Source organism: Podarcis raffonei, chromosome 18 (genome assembly GCF_027172205.1).
Source record: "Podarcis raffonei isolate rPodRaf1 chromosome 18, rPodRaf1.pri, whole genome shotgun sequence".
NCBI classification, from domain to species: domain Eukaryota; kingdom Metazoa; phylum Chordata; class Lepidosauria; order Squamata; family Lacertidae; genus Podarcis; species Podarcis raffonei.
In genome coordinates, this window is record NC_070619.1 from 5,051,132 (window position 1) to 5,070,003 (window position 18,872).

Consider the following 18,872-nt stretch of genomic DNA (forward strand, 5'->3'; position numbering starts at 1 on the left):
AGAGAGCAAAGTGCATTAAGTTGAGGGTGGGGCAGGAGGGGAGAAAAGAGAGAGGATAACATTTGTACCTCACTAATAGTCATTATCAGGCACCCGGGTGGCACTGTGGGTTAAACCACAGAGCCTAGGACTTGCCAATCAGAAGGTTGGTGGTTCGAATCCCCGCGACGGGGTGAGCTCCCGTTGCTCGGTCCCAGCTCCTGCCAACCTAGCAGCTCAAAAGCACGTCAAAGTGCAAGTAGATAAATAGGTATCGCTCCAGCGGGAAGGTAAACGGCGTTTCCGTGCGCTGCTCTGGTTTGCCAGAAGCGGCTTAGTCATGGTGGCCACATGACCCGGAAGCTGTCTGCGGACAAACGCCGGCTCCCTCGGCCAATAAAGCGAGATGAGCGCTGAAACCCCAGAGTCGGTCACGACTGGACCTAATGGTCAGGGGTCCCTTTACCTTTACCTAATAGTCATTATTCCACTGTGGTGACCATTTAGAGGTCAGGCATCAGATTTGCCATGAATCCTTTATGAAAGGACTAATTAAGCAGACAACTATCATAAATTCTCTCTCTCTCTCTCTCTCTCTCTCACACACACACACACACACACACAATTACCAACACTGCATAGTCTTCTGAAGTGTGATGGGGCCTAGAAGCCTGTGCACGTCCTGGTACAGATGGTGTCCTCCCTCCCATTGCCTGCTTCACATTACAGTGGTACCTCTAGTTACAAACTTAATTCATTCCAGAGGTCCGTTCTTAACATGAAACTGTTCTTGCTAATGGGGCCTCTTGCTGCCGCTGAGCCACCAGCACACGATTTCCATTCTCATCCTAGGGCAAAGTTCTCAACTAGAGGTAACTCATCCAGGTTAGCGGAGTTTGTAACCTGAAGCGTTTATAACCTGAGGTGTTTGTAACTCAAGGTACCACTGTACTTCCTAGGGAGGTTTCATCCAAGGTATCCAGAACTCTGGGAACTGCATCTCCTATGACCTCTACTGCACTGAGTGCACCATGTATGTGAAGCACTCTCCAAGCGCTTCCAGGCTTAAATGGAGAATCTCAGTAGAGATTAGGACACTTTCTAGATGTCCATAGGGATACCCTGTATGTCACAATCTATTGAAGAAATGTAAACCGATCCTAGTAAAAACAGAACTAACTCCCATACTGGTTTTGGGGTTTTTTAATAGCTTTAGAGGACATAAGACCTTTGGGCCGTTTTTTAGTAGGGGCAGTGAAATCCACCACTGGAGCAACTGGAAGAAATAAAGGGATGGGGACAGGAGAAAGGCACAAAGGCACCCCAAGCCTTCTTCTGCAATAGTAAGGGCTGGAAACTTGTTTCAAAAATGAACACTCAAACTGGGAGGGAAATGTTCTCAGGATATTAAACTCTATGACAGATAAGTCCGCTCTATGCTAACATAAAGTGTACAGAAGTGGAGAATATACACACAGCCATGGCTGTATCAAGATCTCCGCACTAGGATTCTGAAACTGAATCCTGACTGGTATAATAAATTGAGTGTGGCAAATAAGCTTGACACTCGATAGCCATCTAAAATGCAAGAGCAAGCGAGCGCAGCTCAAGTCAGACATGTCAACATTAAATGACCTGACAGGGATATTTCAAAATTATGAAAGGATTTGAGGGAGTACGATAAGGAACTATATTTTTTACACTGGAATGGAGAGGGGGGAAACTAAAAACAACGGAAGCAGCACTCTATTGTCATAAATTAGGTGTTAGCCTGCAACCCACCCAGGTAAGGTTTGTTTTCTTCCAGAAAGCAGAAATGCACAAAAAATGCTATCTAATTCAGAAAAAAAGTTGAATTATGCAGCCATTTTATATAAAGGCCCATCATTGTAGATATTTTAAAGGCTGGCACAAAAGACTGCAAAGCTTGTTGGGTGTTTTCTATGACACAAAAAAGCTACCACAGTTGAAAGTCAGCAGGAAGTGGGAAGGAGAATTTTGAAGGCAGCATTCCAATGGCTTCAAGTTGCAAGAAAGGAGATTCCAACTAAACATTTGGAAAAACTTTCTGACAGAAAGAGCTGTTTGACAGTGGAACAGACTCCCACGAGAGGTGGCGGTTTTTAAACAGAGGTTGGGTGGCCATCTGCCATGGATTCTTTAGCTGAGATTCCTGCATTGCAGGGGGTTGGACTAAATGACCCCTTGGGGTCCCTTTCAACTCTAAGATTCTATGATTCAAAAGAAAAAAAGCAAATAATATCGGGTACTCTTGCAGATATTGGGTTTGCTGAGCGGCGGCGGCGGGGGGCCCGGCATGCCCTATCATTGTATCTATGTGACTCCATTGGACAAAACTCTTCCCCACAAGAGAGGATCATGTTTAGTAAGGTCATGTCACAATATTCCTCCTTTGGCCCAGTGGCACAGGAAGAGGGGTGCAGTGGGTGCAGGCTGTCCCAGGTGTCATCACTGAGGGGGGGTGACAAAACGACAACTTTTTTGGGGGGGAAAGTAACTCCTGCACCCACCACACACCCCTTCCTATGCCACTGGTAGCTAGGTGAGGCGGGGGGCACCTGCAGCATGCCTGAGCCACGCATCTCTCCTGAGGGGGAGGCAGCGGGTAGACTGCCTGCAAACTCTGTGCTGCTTTTTCGAGCAGCGTGGGGCTTGCGTCTGCCCACCGCCTCAGCCGCCCTACAGGTGAGGGGGAGGCTGCGGAGAGGCTCCACGCAAAGTGCCCTGCCTTGGCTTGGCCTACCCCCATGTGCAGCGCACCCTGCCCCTGGCTGCAGGACACACATGCCACACCGGGCACCCGAGCGGCTAGCTATGCCACTGCTTGGGCCTGCCCTCCAAAGCAGATGTTATTTTTCTTCTCTGACAGTTCAGCAGTGACATCAGGACTCCTGTGGTCTCTCCAGAGCAACTTTGGACATTCTAAGCAAGAGGACAAGAAGTGGGGACAAAAGGACCCTCTTACTTGCGCAGCATCTTTGCTTTCAGGGCATTCTTCGTCTGATTCCAGGTTTCTAGCTCTGGGCTGGTTAGAGCCGTAGGTTTCATGTGGTCCAAGACAGTGATGTCTTTCCCTTGCTTCCATAAGTCGTATCGGTCAGGTTGGAGGACCCGTACAAAAACATCCATAGAGATTTTCACCATGTCTTTCCGGCACGTGCACTGAAAAACAAAGTCCAGACACCCATCAGTTTAATGTTACAAGGAAGAGGAGGTGGTGGTGATGTACCAACAGAATTGCATTACATTCCACATACCCCAAACTGGCTGCCACCAGTGTTCAAAATTCCCATTATTCTAGGCACATTTCGCGACGAGGAACTTCATTAGCACAAGCAGTTTCTGAGCTCTGGGCCTAAGATTTCAGATTAAAACTGCAGAGTGGAAGGAAAGGAGGGCCTTTTTCTGCCTCCCCACTTCCAGCTACTCTCTGAAGACTGGAGAAGAGACCCTCTTAAGAATATTAGGGGGGTGGGCTAGACCATGTGAAAATGAACATAATATTTTAGCCGCAGTTCATTCATTTTCAGCTTTGCCTTCTAGTTATAAAAAAGCCCGCCTAGACATTCCGTTGTTGCACCCATGCTCCTAGCTTTCATATCTCAGTTTCTAACACTGGCTGCCACCCATCAACATCTCCAAGTCCCTCTTGTTCTGACTGAACTGCTGTGAGGACATGGAATATGCACAAGCACCGCCTGCTAAGGTTGAAGACAATAGCCCCTAAGTAGAAAGTGAAAAACCTTGCCTACCCTTAGTTCCAGAAGGACTTGCTAATAGACTTGAATAATGGGAGGTGGCGGCAGAGGCATGTAGGAAAGAAGGGTGGCAAATTGGAGGGCAAAGACAAGGGACTAAGATGCCAGTGTGTATGAGGAGGAAACTCACAGTCCCAAAGACAGGAGTGGATGTGGGCCATTGATGAGAAATGAATGCCCAGGCAAGACAGATTCGGAGGCAGTGGCTGTAGGCCAGAGAGGCCGAAGAGGCAATGGGGTGGGACACATATTTGCACATACAGATTTAAAGTTAACCAACCAATGTGGAGGTGGCTGTCTTGGCTCTTTTTTGAAAATATTTATGGCTCTGAAAGTGAAGCAGGCAGGAGAGGAGAAGGGGAAGGCTCTCCCTTGCCAGGCTCCCGCTCCTTTGCCGGAGGATTGTCCCCTCCTCCCATTTTCTCATTTCAGAGAGAGAGTTCAGGGCACCACCTTCTGCTCTGCAGTGAAAAACAAGCAATAATAACCCACCAGCGCCAAACAGCGAGAGAATATTTATGGCCGGGCGATTTCCAGCAAACCCAATTCGCTTAATGAAAAATAGCAGAGGACAGAAAGAAAGATCCCAGAATGTAATTTGGCTACGGAGCTGCAGACTACAGATGGTGCCCGTGTTTCAGGTTCCTGGCTGGGCTGGAGCTCTCCCCAGAGCCTCCATCAACAGTAGCTTAAGGGATTTGTATCGAACAGCTTTCCAAAAATCCCCCCCCACAGTAATTAAAAAAGGCACCTGAGTGTGTTCCCAGGGAGGGAAGGGAGACAAGGCACTCACTTGGAGAAGCAGGGTGCTAGTCTACTGCGGTCTAAGCTGCAATAAAGCTGCATCAACAAACCCACTATTGCCCTGTCTGACTCATATGGATCACAGTGGGAACTATATGCAAAGAGCACAGGCCAAAGTTGGCCCCTGCAATGCATAGAGAGGACAGGTAATGCAGCTGTGCAACTGAGTCTGCACATTTCAATAGCTTACAACTAGGGTGTGGGGTGTGCAGAGAGGGAAAAGAAGACTTCTATCAAAGTTTCCCTGTCGGTCTCTTGGAGAAGATTCTTAATCACCATGGGTTGTTCTCTCACTACAAAAAAATTAACATTTCCTTTTCCCAGACTACAAAAATAGAGGTCATTTCCAAGCATCAATGAAAGAAGTGGTTAAGAACCCTTTGCCTGTGGTTTGATTAATACAGGAGTAAGGCAGCCAATGGAGCCAAAGCTGCCATTGATCCATTCAAAATGCTGGTTGGCAAATAATATTGAACAGGCACCATATTTTGAATTGAGAAGGCCTGAAGGGCATTCATCAAAGCACAGGCAAGGGGACATTGAACAGTTTCCTCCCCAGTTTTTAGTAAAGGATTTTCATAGTTAACAAGGGTACATACAATGACTCTGTTTTCAGTTCATAGAGTTCTTTGCGTGGCAAGTTTCCTCCCCCAATGAAATGAAGACTCAGACACATTGTGTTAAGGTTAATGGGCGTAAAAGGCCACAACTTTACTGATTACGGAATTGAAGGTATTGGCCTTAGGCATTGGCTCCTATCGACTACCCGGCATGGTGACCGGGAAGGGTTGAACACAAACCGTGGGAGTCCTGTTGAAGTACGCCAACTAGGATCCCACGGGTGTCACCGCTCGGGGGCGTGCCAGCGGCCCTACCTCTCCAGGCTTCGGACAAGGCCACGCCCCCCCTGGGAGTCCTCTACCGGACTACCCCTTCTTCTTGGGGGAAGGTGATGGCGCTCCCTTCCCCCCTCCTTCTTCCTCAAATTGCCCCATGCCAATGCCTAGCCACCAATACCGCGAAAGTTGTGACGGTTGCTACGAGGTAGGCGAAAAAACCAAAAGGCAGGAAGTGCGCCAACTTGGAAAAAGTCCTACCAGGCCCCTTGTGGCGACCGACCAGAGTCCATAGCAAAGTCAATTCTAGCTAAACCTAAGGGTGGGTGGGATGGGAAAACCGCTCAGCTGCTGGGCGAGGGGGAAAAGAGGGCGGTCCCTGGGCGTGCCTGGCCTTAAGTAGCCCAGGCTGCGCCTCCCCTCACCCGCCGATTGGCGGGCTGGGTTGCAGGCACGCCCAGGGATTCCCCAGCTCTCGCGGGGGCAAGGGAAGCCCCCGTGAATGTGGGAGGACCCTGCCCGCAACACCCTCTCCTCTGCAGGCTCGGAAAGGGCTTTCTATAGGTCAGTTATGTTCAGTTTGAGACACTGCTGTCACAGACATTGTAAGGTTGGAACAACAGAGGCTCAGGCAGAACACCGTCCCTTATTGTGCCTCTTAAGGCATGGGCAAAGAGCTTTCTTGGCGAAAGAGGTCATAGCTCAGTGATAGAGCCTCAGGTCAGTGAAAACGATGGACATGTAGTCTGGTTTTCTACAGGGCAGCTCTCCATCATGCAAATAGCAATTCTGTCCTGCCCTTTATTTCCTTCTTCACCTCGTATCTTCAGTCCTCAACAGGCAAATTCTGACGCCCATCTGAACATGAGTGGACCTTGCACGCAGCCAGACTGGAAAACAAGCTTCAAGTTGCTATTCCAAAGGGGTAGCTTTGCCAACAGCAGGCTCTGGTGGCATTTTAAAGACATTTGCTACAAAAGCTTAACATAGTTAAATTGTAAGCAAATCTTGGTGGCATATAAAATTTGCCTAGAAACAGTAACACAACACACCCCTGAGAAACTGAAGATACGCTCTCGTGGTTTGACTAACATGATTCTGCTTGAGAGAAGGAAGGGGGGTGTACCTCCTGGATACAAAATGTTTCTGTCACTCCCAAAGGGAAGGATCCCTCTGGGAGTACTTAATCCCAGCGTAGATTCTCTTGCTGCAACTGGTGTCATGAAGGCTTCAGGAGAAAAGGGGGAGCGGGGAGTCCTAAGAGAGCAACGCCCAGAGCTGCTTTACTGTCACTTGGCCGCCAAGTCTCTCTCTGGTTCTCCCTCCCCGGCCTCTCTGCAATGCCTCAGCTCAACAGCAGGCACATTTCCTTCTCCCCCGCCCACCTCTTTACATGCACAAATCTACCATGATGTATGTTTATATTTCAATTTTAATATTATTTTATTGCTTTCACACTGGTGCACATGAATAATTTACACCCGGGCTGGGTCCTCGGGGGCCTCTTTCTGCCCAGGCGGCGATATTTTCTCAGCCACTGTGCCGCATTGCTCCCACAAAAGCCTCTTGCCAAAAAGACGTGCACACCCCCGCCCTGCATTCCAGCTCCAGCACAGCTGTGTAATCCTTTCTGGAGCAGTGAGCAGCCTGGTGCAGCAGCAAATCAGAGCGCTGCTGACAGATATAAAGGGACTGGGGGACTATTTTCTTTTTCCTTCACTGCACCAGGACCCTAAGCCAAGCTTATGTCTCCGCTTTTTGCTTTGGCACTTTTAACACCTTCACTTGAAGTTCATTAACAAAACTGACACCTGACCTGATGATCTGAATAAGGAATATGGGTTGTTCTCTCACTACAAAAAAAGGAACATTTCCCTTTCCCTGACTACAAAAATAAACACTGAAGCAGTTGCGTTTGTATCCCTGCTGTGACACTTTAGCAAAGGCAGGTTGCCTGGTGGGAAAATGCTGTGATTACTAAGAACCAAACTGTACATTAAAAGGGAAAAAAGTGTTAAGAGCTCCCACCACAGAATGTGAGTGGGGAGGGGGGAACCCCATGATTTAATGCTTCCTCATGTTAAAAACAAATAAACAAGACTATACCTGGCAGAAGAGGCTGAAATCACCAGCTTCTGATATGCTTTCTACTGAAAGGGTGGGGCGTTTCCATATCAGGGCTCCCAACCTCTGCTGCTAAATTTCAGAAGGACTATATACCATGGGCTGCTTCTTAACAAGTGGATTGCACTGGCTTCATCTCTGAAATGAACCTCAACACTCACATTTGTGTTTTCCAAAATTCATTAAGCTCAAAGTTCAGAATAAAGAGTGATGGATTGCTAAAACATATAAACCGGAGTTGTGCTACGAAACATTGTTTACTGGGATGAAGCAGAACATAAATCAGTTTCCAGTTATGATGACACTTGCTCTGTCTGGTTATGAAAACAACATTGGAAATTTCAATAGTATTATATAAGAACAAAATCCAAATTTATTGCCATTATAGGGATGTTTATTTCCTGAGATTTTTCTCTAAAAGTATGAATTTATTTAGGGTTTTTTTCCTGACTGATACATATGTTTCTAAAGGCTTACTGTTATTTACTGCAATATTGATGGTTTCTGTTTTCAACTTTTTGTTTATTCTCCCCAACTGGCAAAAAGATACACTTAGGCACCTTAGGCTGTGGCCACACCTCTAATTACAAATATGTATGTGTTAGTACAACAGAAACAGTTATACTTTTACAATTTTATAAACATACAAGAAAGCACAACCCTGCCCCTTGCAAATTTTCTTGCTCCTCCTACCCCCAAAACCCTATTTTCCCTCCGAGTTTCAAGGTTTCAGGGTAGAAATTCAATACCTGTGGAATTGGGAGTGTCATCTAGAAAATAAACTATTGTGATGGAGAAAGGTAAAAGACAAGCTAATCCATAAATAATGCTTTCTGAGTGGTATTTGGAGTGGTACAGATACATCTATTGGATCTGCACCTGTACAAGATTCAGAATCCTCTAGGTCAGGGATGAGAAACCAGTGGCCCTCCAGATGTTGCTATCATCCTGCCTGGGGCTGATTTCCTGGAACGTGGTTTGAAAACTGCTGGTTTTAACATGTTTTGATTGGCCTTTTCACTGCAACTGCCTAACGCCACCCCTCTTCTGGAATTTCTAGCACACAATGGCCAGGCCAGTCATACCGCAGCCTCTTGCCAATCAATTTTCAATGTATTTCCTCCCCATGACCTCTAATTGTAGCAATCAACGTGCTGGCGTTTCAAGCCCAGTGATCCAACACATATGCTCCCCATTACCCTTTCTCTGGAAAAAAAGGTGCTTGTTCTCAAAAAGGTTTTTTTAACAATGCCATTCCTTTCTAAGAGAGAAAATTAAAACAAACTGGGACACAAAAAATGCTTGAACGGTTCTCTCAAATAACGGCAGAACCCTAGATCCCTCCCAAGAATCCCAAGCTATTGCTTAAAATATTAAGTGGCCAATAGAAAGATAAAAATAAAAAATGATTGGAAACCCCGCTCCCCAGATGTCTGTGTAGCACAATTGATGGGCTCTGAAGCTCTTTTCCACTATAATCCACCTGAGAATAATGCAGGACTTCCAAATAGCTAAATTAGCAAGCAAAGTGCTTTCTGCTTTTAAATCAGGAAACAATAAAAGAAAACGAGGCTTCTGAAGATAGGCCCGTTTGGTTCTGGAGAGCTTTCTGTAACAAAGGGCTAAGCCCCTTTCACCCCTTGCAGGTGGGAAGCACTGCAGACGTGGACAAAGGCGTGCAATATTAGCCAGGTGATGTGCCAAGAGAGCACAGAGAGGGGCAATGGTTGGGGTTTGGTTGGAAAAGACATTGGAAGCTTAGGAAGGAGGCAACAGGAAGGTTCAAAGCTGGATAGGCAATCAGATGGTGAATGCAGTCAACCACCCACTCCCAGTAACTCTCTGCACCAGTCACTTGTCGCAGTGCTCCAACTGTAAGATGCCTCTTTAAATTATGTCTTCTCGCCCACTCATCTTCATCAATCAAGCCACCATGCAATGTAGGAAGCAAAACCTCTTGACTTCCACTCCAGGCTAAAACTAGGAGCTGCCAAGCTGCTTTTCTGGTTCTGCACCTAGGTTAAGTCCACTGCCACATGAATCCCATCTAGAACACCCCTTCTGTAAGCAACTCCTTCTCCAACTATGACGCTCCAACAGGCCTGGGTCCAGAGCAGGATCTAATATTCTGCAAGCAGCAAGCAACTGCCTCTGACTCCTGTCTGTCCAGAGGTCTATGTGGCCTGCATGGTAGATCTCCCATTCTGAGCACGGCAAGTGTGAAGAAGGGCCTGATCTGCCCACCATTTCTCTGAGTGAGGCTATCAGGTATCTCCCGCCAGTTCTCTTCATATGCGAAACAGGTACTTAAGGGGTCTACCTGGGGAAAGGGACCAGAAAGAGCCAATACTTGCCCTAAAGGTAAAGGTAAAGGGACCCCTGACCATTAGGTCCAGTCGCAGCTGACTCTGGTGTTGCGGTGCTCATCTCGCTTTATTGGCCGAGGGAGCCGGCGTACAGCTTCTGGGTCATGTGGCCAGCATGACTAAGCCGCTTCTGGCGAACCAGAGCAGTGCACAGAAACGCCGTTTACCTTCCCGCTGGAGCGGTACCTATTTATCTACTTGCACTTTGATGTGCTTTCAAACTGCTAGCTTGGCAGGAGCAGGGACCAAGCAACGGGAGCTCACCCTGTCGCGGGGATTTGAACCGCCGACCTTCTGATCAGCAAGTCCTAGGCTCTGTGGTTTAACCCTCAGCGCCACCCGCATCCCTAATACTTCCCCTACCCCACCCCAAAAAGAATGGAGTGAGACTTAAAAAAAATCAAGCTGTTTCTTGCAGCTTGTTCTCCTCCCAACATAAAGGTATCCAGTTCCCTTTCCAGCACCAGGCTTTCCTATGAAGCTGCCAGGCTTTGCTGATTCTTTGCAAGTGAAGTTAAACAATTAGTGAATAGATTAGTGATAGATTTTTTGCTCTATAAGACTCACTTTTTCCCTCCTAAAAAGTAAGGGGAAATGTGTGTACGTCTTATGGAGCGAATGCAGGCTGCACAGCTATCACAGAAGCCAGAACAGCAAGAGGGATCACTGCTTTCACTGCGCAGCGATCCCTCTTGCTGTTCTGGCTTCTGAGATTCAGAATATTTTTTTTTCTTGCTTTCCTCCTCCAAAAACTAGGTGCGTCTAGTGGTCTGGTGCGTCTTATAGAGCGAAAAATACGGTAGTTCAGTTTTAGAACCAGTTGTCCAGGTTTATTTTGTATTCTGTTTGGACTTTCTGCCCGCTTTCCCCCTATCTTTAGTCCTAATAAGGTTTCTTAATTTGCCTGTTGAAGTGTGGAGGTTTGCAAGCCTCAGAGTTTTAGGATCCCCACATGCACAGATGCTTGGCATTCAGGCTACTGGGAGCTTAGGACTGGAGTTGTAAGTGACCAGCATGCTCTTATGAGGTCTGGGAGAGCCTCAGATACAGTGCAGGCTGCACTCAAGTAAGCCACAAAGGTGCAGGTTGAACGTAAGGAGTGCTGGAGCACAGGCTCAGAACCATTTTAAAAGTAATTCACTAGTGCACCCCAGATTCCCTCCCATCTGGGTTAGAGGAGTAAATGTGGGGGGGGGGAGGCAGAAACTACTGGAGAGTAAGGTCTGCTGGCAGCACTGCAGGGCTGTTGTGTTGCAGTTGAATAACGAAGGAGTGTGTGAGCGACTCTCTTGGGGATCGCTCCTTCATCAAGTTCCTTGGGAAATAAGTAGCAAACATTCCCAGATGTGCAGTGCGAAATCAACAGCATCGAAGTCTATCTTGTGAGGGATTTCTTTGGGCCATACCAGAAAGGCCCCCCAAACCAGATCCTGGGGTTTACACCCCAAACTCATGGTATAACTGCATAATAGTCCACTTCTTTTTCCCCTCCTTCTACCTCCCTCCTGCCCCACTCCCCCCCCCAAAAAAATTGGGGGTGAAATTTGCCCTGGTTCTTCACCCCCAGAAATGCTTCAGAATGACAAGGTCATCAGAAGCAGCCTCCGTAACTAAGGCGGCTGTACGCTTGTCACATCAAAAAATGACAGATGAAAACACACAAAAGTACAGCGACAGTGTTCGGGGACTCTGGGATCTAATCAAGCATCTTTGCATCTCTCACCATTTTCCTCTCTCATTTGGTGCCCAGGCTGCCATGCCGAAGAGCCAAGGCTGTCACCAAGCTTCCCAGGAGAGTGTCAGATCAAAGAGCAGAATATTCATAAGCCAGCTCTCCCAGGACCAGCTCGTGAGTTAAGAGGAAAGTGAGGGGGGAAGAAAATAGCAAGCATCCCAAGGTTGACTGTTTGCTTCCAGTTACAGGGCATCAAAGACCCAACAGCAACAACTAATTGACTTCTGGAAAATAAAATGAATGACAGTTCACTGGCAGCAGGCTTTGGGCAGACTTCATCAACTTCTTGGATTCACTGGCCCAGGATGTCATGATGGCCACTAGCCTACGTAGCTTTAAGGGCATGCTTTTGTTTTGTTGCAAGTTGCCTGAAAGGCAGGGTAAGGAACACAAGCAGTAATTCACAGAGAGATTAAACAGCTATCAACCATGGTAGCTAAGAACAGAATGTCCATGTTTAAAAAGACAAGATATCCACCATTATCAGATGCTGGGGACAAACCATAAGAGACATCCACCTGTCACCACCCTGCCTGTGAGCTTCCCTGGAACATCTGACCAGCCACTCTCACAGAAAGTGCTGCAAGGATCTTTGTTCTGCTTTAGCACAGCGATACAGGTCAAGAGGTGTGATCTTCAGGAGGATGTTACAATACCTACTGGGGGAGGTTAAACACACTAATAGGGGTATTATTAAATTTTACTGGGTCATTTCCTACTTATTTATATAATTCATATCCCACACTGTCAACAACAACAAAAAGTTAGTCCCCGGGTGCCTAACAAAGTAGTAAGAAAAAAGAGTTACAATTACCATAATTATTATCACTGATACAAACATATTAATATAAAGCATGTGAATTAATAGAGCAAATTAAAAGCAACAAACTAAAGCGACAACAGTTCATTCAAATACAAAGAAAAACAAACTGCTCTGCATTGAAAATGCTTACATTAGTAATTCTTAGAAGCCTGAAGGAAATGGTGTTGCCTGGCATGTATATGATAGCAATGAGGCCTTAAGACAGACATTGTGGCGGCGACATTCCAAATGCCAGGAGCCACCACAGAAAAGTCTCTCTCGCTCTCTGCTTGCTACTGGTGACACTCCAAAAATGGTTAGATTCAAATTCCCATCACCTCTGACCATTAGCCTGGAGTCCAACAAACATCTGGGTGGCCACACATTTTCCATTCTTGGTGCAGGGCATTAAAGATTAAGACTAACGCTTTGAATTGAGCTCAGAAACTCACTGTGAGCCAATAGGGTTGTTTCAACTTCAGCAAGATCCTCGCTCAGTGCCATTTAGCAACCTAGTTGCAGTGATCTCAACCAGCTTCAGTTTCTGAACTACAGTGGTACCTCGGGTTAAGTACTTAATTCGTTCCGGAGGTCCGTACTTAACCTGAAACTGTTCTTAACCTGAAGCACCACTTTAGCTAATGGGGACTCTGCTGCCGCCGCGCCGCCGGAGCACAATTTCTGTTCTCATCCTGAAGCAAAGTTCTTAACCTGAAGCACTATTTCTGGCTTAGCGGAGTCTGTACCCTGAAGCGTATGTAACCCGAGGTACCACTGTATCTTCAAAGACAGCCCCACATAGAGCGCATAATAATAACCTAACGCAAAGCTACCAGGTCATGGGTGATGGTGGCTAAGTTCTCTCTACCCAGAAGGCTCCTGAGGCAGCAAGAGGCCTTCTGTCAGGACACGGATCAGAATCTTAACCCCTTTAAAAACCACTGTCAGGCTTGGAAAGAAGGCCAGTGTAGTAAGTGCACAAAGTGCCGCCCTTGGTTTTCAAAAGCAGAACAGAAATCCCAGCTCCGCTATGGAGTCTCTGAGTGGCCTTTGGGCCAAGCCTTGATCTCTTCTCACACCTCTGCCCCATGTGTAAAATTGAGAGGAGACTTTAGGGAAGCTTAATGTGGTAAGAGTATTTGCGGATGCTCTCTGGTTGCAATGAAATAAGCTGCTAGTGAGATTCCGATCACTGCACCAGCAGACCAACCTCAAAACACCGAAGTAAGACTCGTATTACACAAACATAACATTTTTTGCAGTTTCATACTACTACTTGCCAAAATGTCCCATCCTCAGCTGGTATTTGCTGGTGAAGCAAATATTATAGAATCATAGAATCATAGAAGAGTTGGAAGAGACCACAAGGGCCATCAAGTCCAACCCCCTGCCAAGCAGGAAACACTATCAGAGCACTCCTGACATATGGTTGTCCAGCCTCTGCTTAAAGACCTCCAAAGAAGGAGACTCCACCACACTCCTTGGCAGCAAATTCCACCGTCGAACAGCTTTTACTGTCAGGAAGTTCTTCCTAATGTTTAGGTGGAATCTTCTTTCCTGTAGTTTGGATCCATTGCTCCGTGTCCGCTTCTCTGGAGCAGCAGAAAACAACCTTTCTCCCTCCTCTATATGACATCCTTTTATATATTTGAACATGGGTATCATATCACCCCTTTTATCATATCTCTTTTAAAAATCTATGGCACCCCGTTGCACCCTACACTGATGTTAACTAAAACTATGAAGCTGGCCAACCCAATGAATGGTTTGTCTCCTGCCTTGAGGTAGCTGCAGCTGGGGCCCCAATGCCCGCTGCCAAGCTTCTTCAAAAACATGTGTGTGCGCATGCACTAGTTTAAAACAAAACCATGACTCGCAGCTGCTGATGCCCCAATGTATTGTGAGCAGGAGAAAAAATATGTAAGATGCAGAAGAAAAGGGTCTGAGGACAGGCACGATGTGGCTGAGGATAAACATGACTGACAGCCAGTCACACACCCCCCGAAGAGGTGTAGATAAACTTTTCTCTATAGAGCCCCAAAGCCAGGCATAGGCAAACTCGGCCCGCCAGATGTTTTGGGACTACAACTCCCATCATCCCTAGCTAAGAGGACCAGTGGTCAGGGATGATGGGAATTGTAGTCTGAAAACATCTGGAGGGCTGAGTTTGCCTATGCCTGCCCAAAGCCATCCCTCTACCCTTCAAGCTTTCCAAAATCTGCTAAGATCCAAAAAATTCAGTCCACCAGCAACCAAGGGAGCTCCTTCCCCCACATCTGCCTCTCAAGAAAGGGTAGAAGAAAGGCACAAATTCTCATCAAGGTTTTATCGTGTCCTCCGGATATGTTAAATTATCTTTTATGCCGCTAATAATCGTCCATGTAATGAGTGAAATTAAGGAAAATGGCTCGTTTTTATTAAAAAAATAAGTAATAACATAGCATAAAAATGTAAAGCAAAGCCCAGTTCTATATCTCTTGTACAGAAGGTGGATCCTCTTTTCAACAATAAACCATTAAGCCAAAAGCTGAATGCTATCTGCTCAGCAGTGCGTGGAATGTTAACATAAAACCTCATTTATTGCCGTGTAGAAACAGATCAGATTAAAGATAAGTTTAAAGAGCTGCTACTATGACTCCCCTTACTGTGGGCTATGTGGAAGGATAAAGTATTTTTCAAATTGTTTTTTTTAAAACTGTGGTGAGTAACGCTGCAATCACATGGGAAGCTTTCATGCCCCGCATGCAATGAGGACAGCTATTATCACTCTTTGTGCTAGATTTAGGGCAAGTGTCATCCTATTCTGGAATTATAAAATCAAACTGCATTGTGGGGTGCAGGGATGCACATGTCAGCCCCACTCCTTCCACCTGTGACCTTGTGCTGTGCACTTTGGGCTCCCAGATGCGGGAACATGCTTAGAAAACACCCCCAGACCTTGCCATTCAACACAGCAAGGAGGGAGGGCGCATGCACAACTTTTTACAGCACCTGAACTGGGCTTGTGTGGCAAACATATCCCCCATGGATGGATGTTTTACACAACTGGCTGCTCACATTGACGGTATGTATGCAGCCTGGCTTCAGAGAGGAAGCAGAAGGTGCCTCCTAGGCCAGCCCTCCGGATTGGGGTTATCCTGAGGTTTGGAGTATGTTGTCAGCTCCATTTCTCCTTCACATCTGCAGGTGAGGCAGTGGAAGTGCTGGACCAGTGTCTTGCCTCGATAATGGACTGGATGAGAGCCAACAAACTGAAGCTCAATCCAGATAAGACTGGGGCACTGTTGGTGTGTGGTTCCCTAGACCAGAGGGAAGGGAGGTGGCGTGCTTTTGATGGGGTTACACTTCCCCTGAAGGAGCAGGATCATAGCTTGGGGGTACACGAGAGGTCTGGAGGGTGTCAACATAAGAATGGGGCCTTTTCTGCAGTGGGTCCTCATCTGTGGAATGCTCTCCCCAGATTGATTCTCCCGGTGCCTTCATTATATACCCTTTGGTGCCAGGCAAAAACATTCATCTTCAACCAGGCCTTTGGTTGATATGATTGACATCCTATGCCCTTTTAAAATGTGTTGGGGGATTACTGGGTTGCCGTTGTTGTTATTTTGATTGCGCACTTTGTGGTTTTTATTCTGATTATATCCTGTGAAGCGCCCTGAGACCTGTGAGTATAGAGTGGCATATAAATTCAAAAAGAAGAAAAAGAAGAGGAGGAGGAGGAAGACTTTCTTCAATGAGTCTTCTTTCTTATGGATGGAATGGGGTGGAGGGGGGAACCTTGCTGTTCTGGACCACCAGAAGAGGAAGAGTAGGGATAAGCATGCGAACAATTTCCCACATATGTAATAAGAAGAAATTGTGAAACCAGCAACAAAGGAAAGCCACAGAACTACATTATACACCTTTAGGCACCAGGCAAAATCATTCCTCTTCAACCAGGCCTTTGGCTAATTAACATTCTATACCCTTTTAAATGTGATTGTGGGAGGGGAAGGGGGGTTATTGTTTTGTGATGTATTTATTATGCATTTTGTGTTCTTGTGAACTGCCAGTATACAATTTTTTTTATTATTAACAGCAGCAACTAGCCCACATTTAGGGACCTAGACTTCCTTGACTGATCAGCGTTCCTTTTCTGTAGGCAGTCAATCTCTCTCCTCTGCACATATGCATTAAGTACATGCGTTGTCAAAGCACATATTTAAAAGGGTAATGTTAGAAGGTGGCAAGTATCGACCATAGGTTCCTCAAGGGTTAAATTATCTTTTTCATATAAAAAATATGGAAAATTGAAAAGATGATGTGTACATTGCCAGCAGGTAGCCAATGGCTTGCGCTGAAGAAGATGAGCCCTAACCACCCCATTTCTGGTGTAATTACCACCACTGCGGCAAGTCTTGACAACATACTGGCTCATTAGAAAATCTGCTGGAAACAACAGAGTGCTTCATAAACAAAGCGATTAGACAGGGTTTTCTGTGAGCTCCCTCAATCCATAGCTGTTGGGCCCACACCCCCAATGGTCTTCTTCATTTGCTCCTGCAGTGCTGAGCACTGGTATTTAGGAGAAAACATGGGTGGGCAAGAGAAGAGAAGGCACGGGCTGTAAATGCCTATCTCGCAAGCTTAGTGTTCTTCTCTCTCTTTTTTTTTAAAATAAATGTTTATTGGGATTTTACAAAACATAGAAATCAAACAATCACATAAGTCAAAACAGAAAACAGAATATACACACTTAATAAAGAAAAGAAAAAAGAAGAAAAAAAATCCACTTTTAAGTTTCAAGGTTCTATATCCCTCTTTCCTGACCTCCTCACATATCCCGTTTTTGTATTCCTCTTTATTCCGTCAAATTCAGCAAATTCTAACCCTCTTTCAAACCTCATTTATAATTATATATTCCCACTTATTATGTCTCTAATTTCCCTTATCTTGGTCCTTTACTCCACCTTATATACTTTGACATAATATTATTCTAGTCATACCCCCCTTCTCTTTTTTAAGATTCTTTTTTCATAGCTCTTTTAACCATATCCCAAATGCCATGTTACCTTCACATCCCACATCTTTTTAACATTCAAACATTTTACAATATTTCTGTAGATAATCCTTGAACTTTTTCCAATCCTCTTCCATCAACTCTTCTCCCAGGTCTCGGATTCTGCCGGTCATTTCTGCCATCTCCATATAGTCAATCACTTGCATCTGCCATTCTTCCACAGTGGGCAAATCTTGTGTCTTCCAATATTTAGCGAGAAGTATTCTTGCTGCTGTATCTAAGCCCTGTATCTAACCTTGCTTTTCTGCTTATGGTGGGCATGTGAGAACAGCTACAAGGGGAAGGTCAGTCCCCCTTGGGAATTGGCATTCACAGCAGAATTCTACTAAATCAGAGTAAATGACAGAGCAGGACAGAAGTAAATGTTGCCTCATGTTGTAAAAGGCAAGTAGAAATTCTTTTTCTGGAGATCACTTGGTTCAAGCCCTGCTGTGAACGTAAGGAACCCCCCAAGAGTACTGGCTAGCTCCTTCTTGGAGTTGTTTTCTAGGTTCTGGTTTACTGTGGAATGCTCACTGACGGAATGAGCCATAGTTTGGTTTTAGGAAGCCATGAAGAGGAGCATAAGACAAGATGCTGGCAAAGTACCCTTGAATACAAGGGGTTTCTTGATTTTTTGTTAATCAAGATGAGTCTTAAATAAGTCAACAAATTGGATTAAGGAATTGGATTACGGAAATATTAAACTGCAGGATTATGGTATTTAACATTTGTCTGTTTTCAGACTGAAGCAGCCATTTTTCTTGGGTAAACATTTTTGTTTGCTAAAAGGAAACATACTCCTCCCAGGAAAAGCCTGGCAAAAACCACATGGTTCTTAGGCCTTTTTCGTCCTGTTGTTCTCCTAATCCCAGTGTATCCTTTTTGTCTGTCTTGCAATAGAAAGCAGTAGACCTTCCTACAGCAAGTCAGATAGACATGGGCCTTTTACTCTCATGTAGATTAAAGGCAAAGGTAAAGGGACCCCTGACCATTAGGTCCAGTCGCGGATGACTCTGGGGTTGCGGCGCTCATCTCGCTTTATTGGCCGAGGGAGCCGGCGTACAGCTTCTGGGTCATGTGGCCAGCATGACTAAGCCGCTTCTGGCGAACCAGAACAGCGCACGGAAATGCTGTTTACCTTCCCGCCGGAGCGGTACCTATTTATCTACTTGCACTTTGAGGTGCTTTCAAACTGCTAGGTTGGCAGGAGCAGGGACCGAGCAACGGGAGCTCACCCCGTCGCGAGTTTTCGAACCGCCGACCTTCTGATCGGCAAGTCCTAGGCTCTGTGGTTTAACCCACAGCGCCACCCGCGTGGTAGTTGTTATTAATTTATGAAAAGAAACCAGAGTTTATTGTTTGGTTGGTGACTGGTTACTTTGCCAAGGACCACCAGTGTTCTTAAA

General features: G+C 46.0%; 1 protein-coding gene across 3 annotated transcripts in view; it reads right to left on the bottom strand.

The window, feature by feature from the left end:
* KDM4B (lysine demethylase 4B) overlaps window positions 1–18,872 on the bottom strand; it is a 198,683-nt gene that overhangs the window by 62,713 nt on the left and 117,098 nt on the right. For all 3 annotated transcript variants that reach the window (XR_008328372.1, XM_053372905.1, XM_053372906.1), the window contains exon 9: window positions 2,966–3,162. Coding sequence is in view for 2 of the 3 variants with exons in the window: in XM_053372905.1 (XP_053228880.1) it covers window positions 2,966–3,162 (197 nt within the window). In the remaining variant the exon portion in view is untranslated. The remainder of the gene's footprint in view (window positions 1–2,965; window positions 3,163–18,872) is intronic.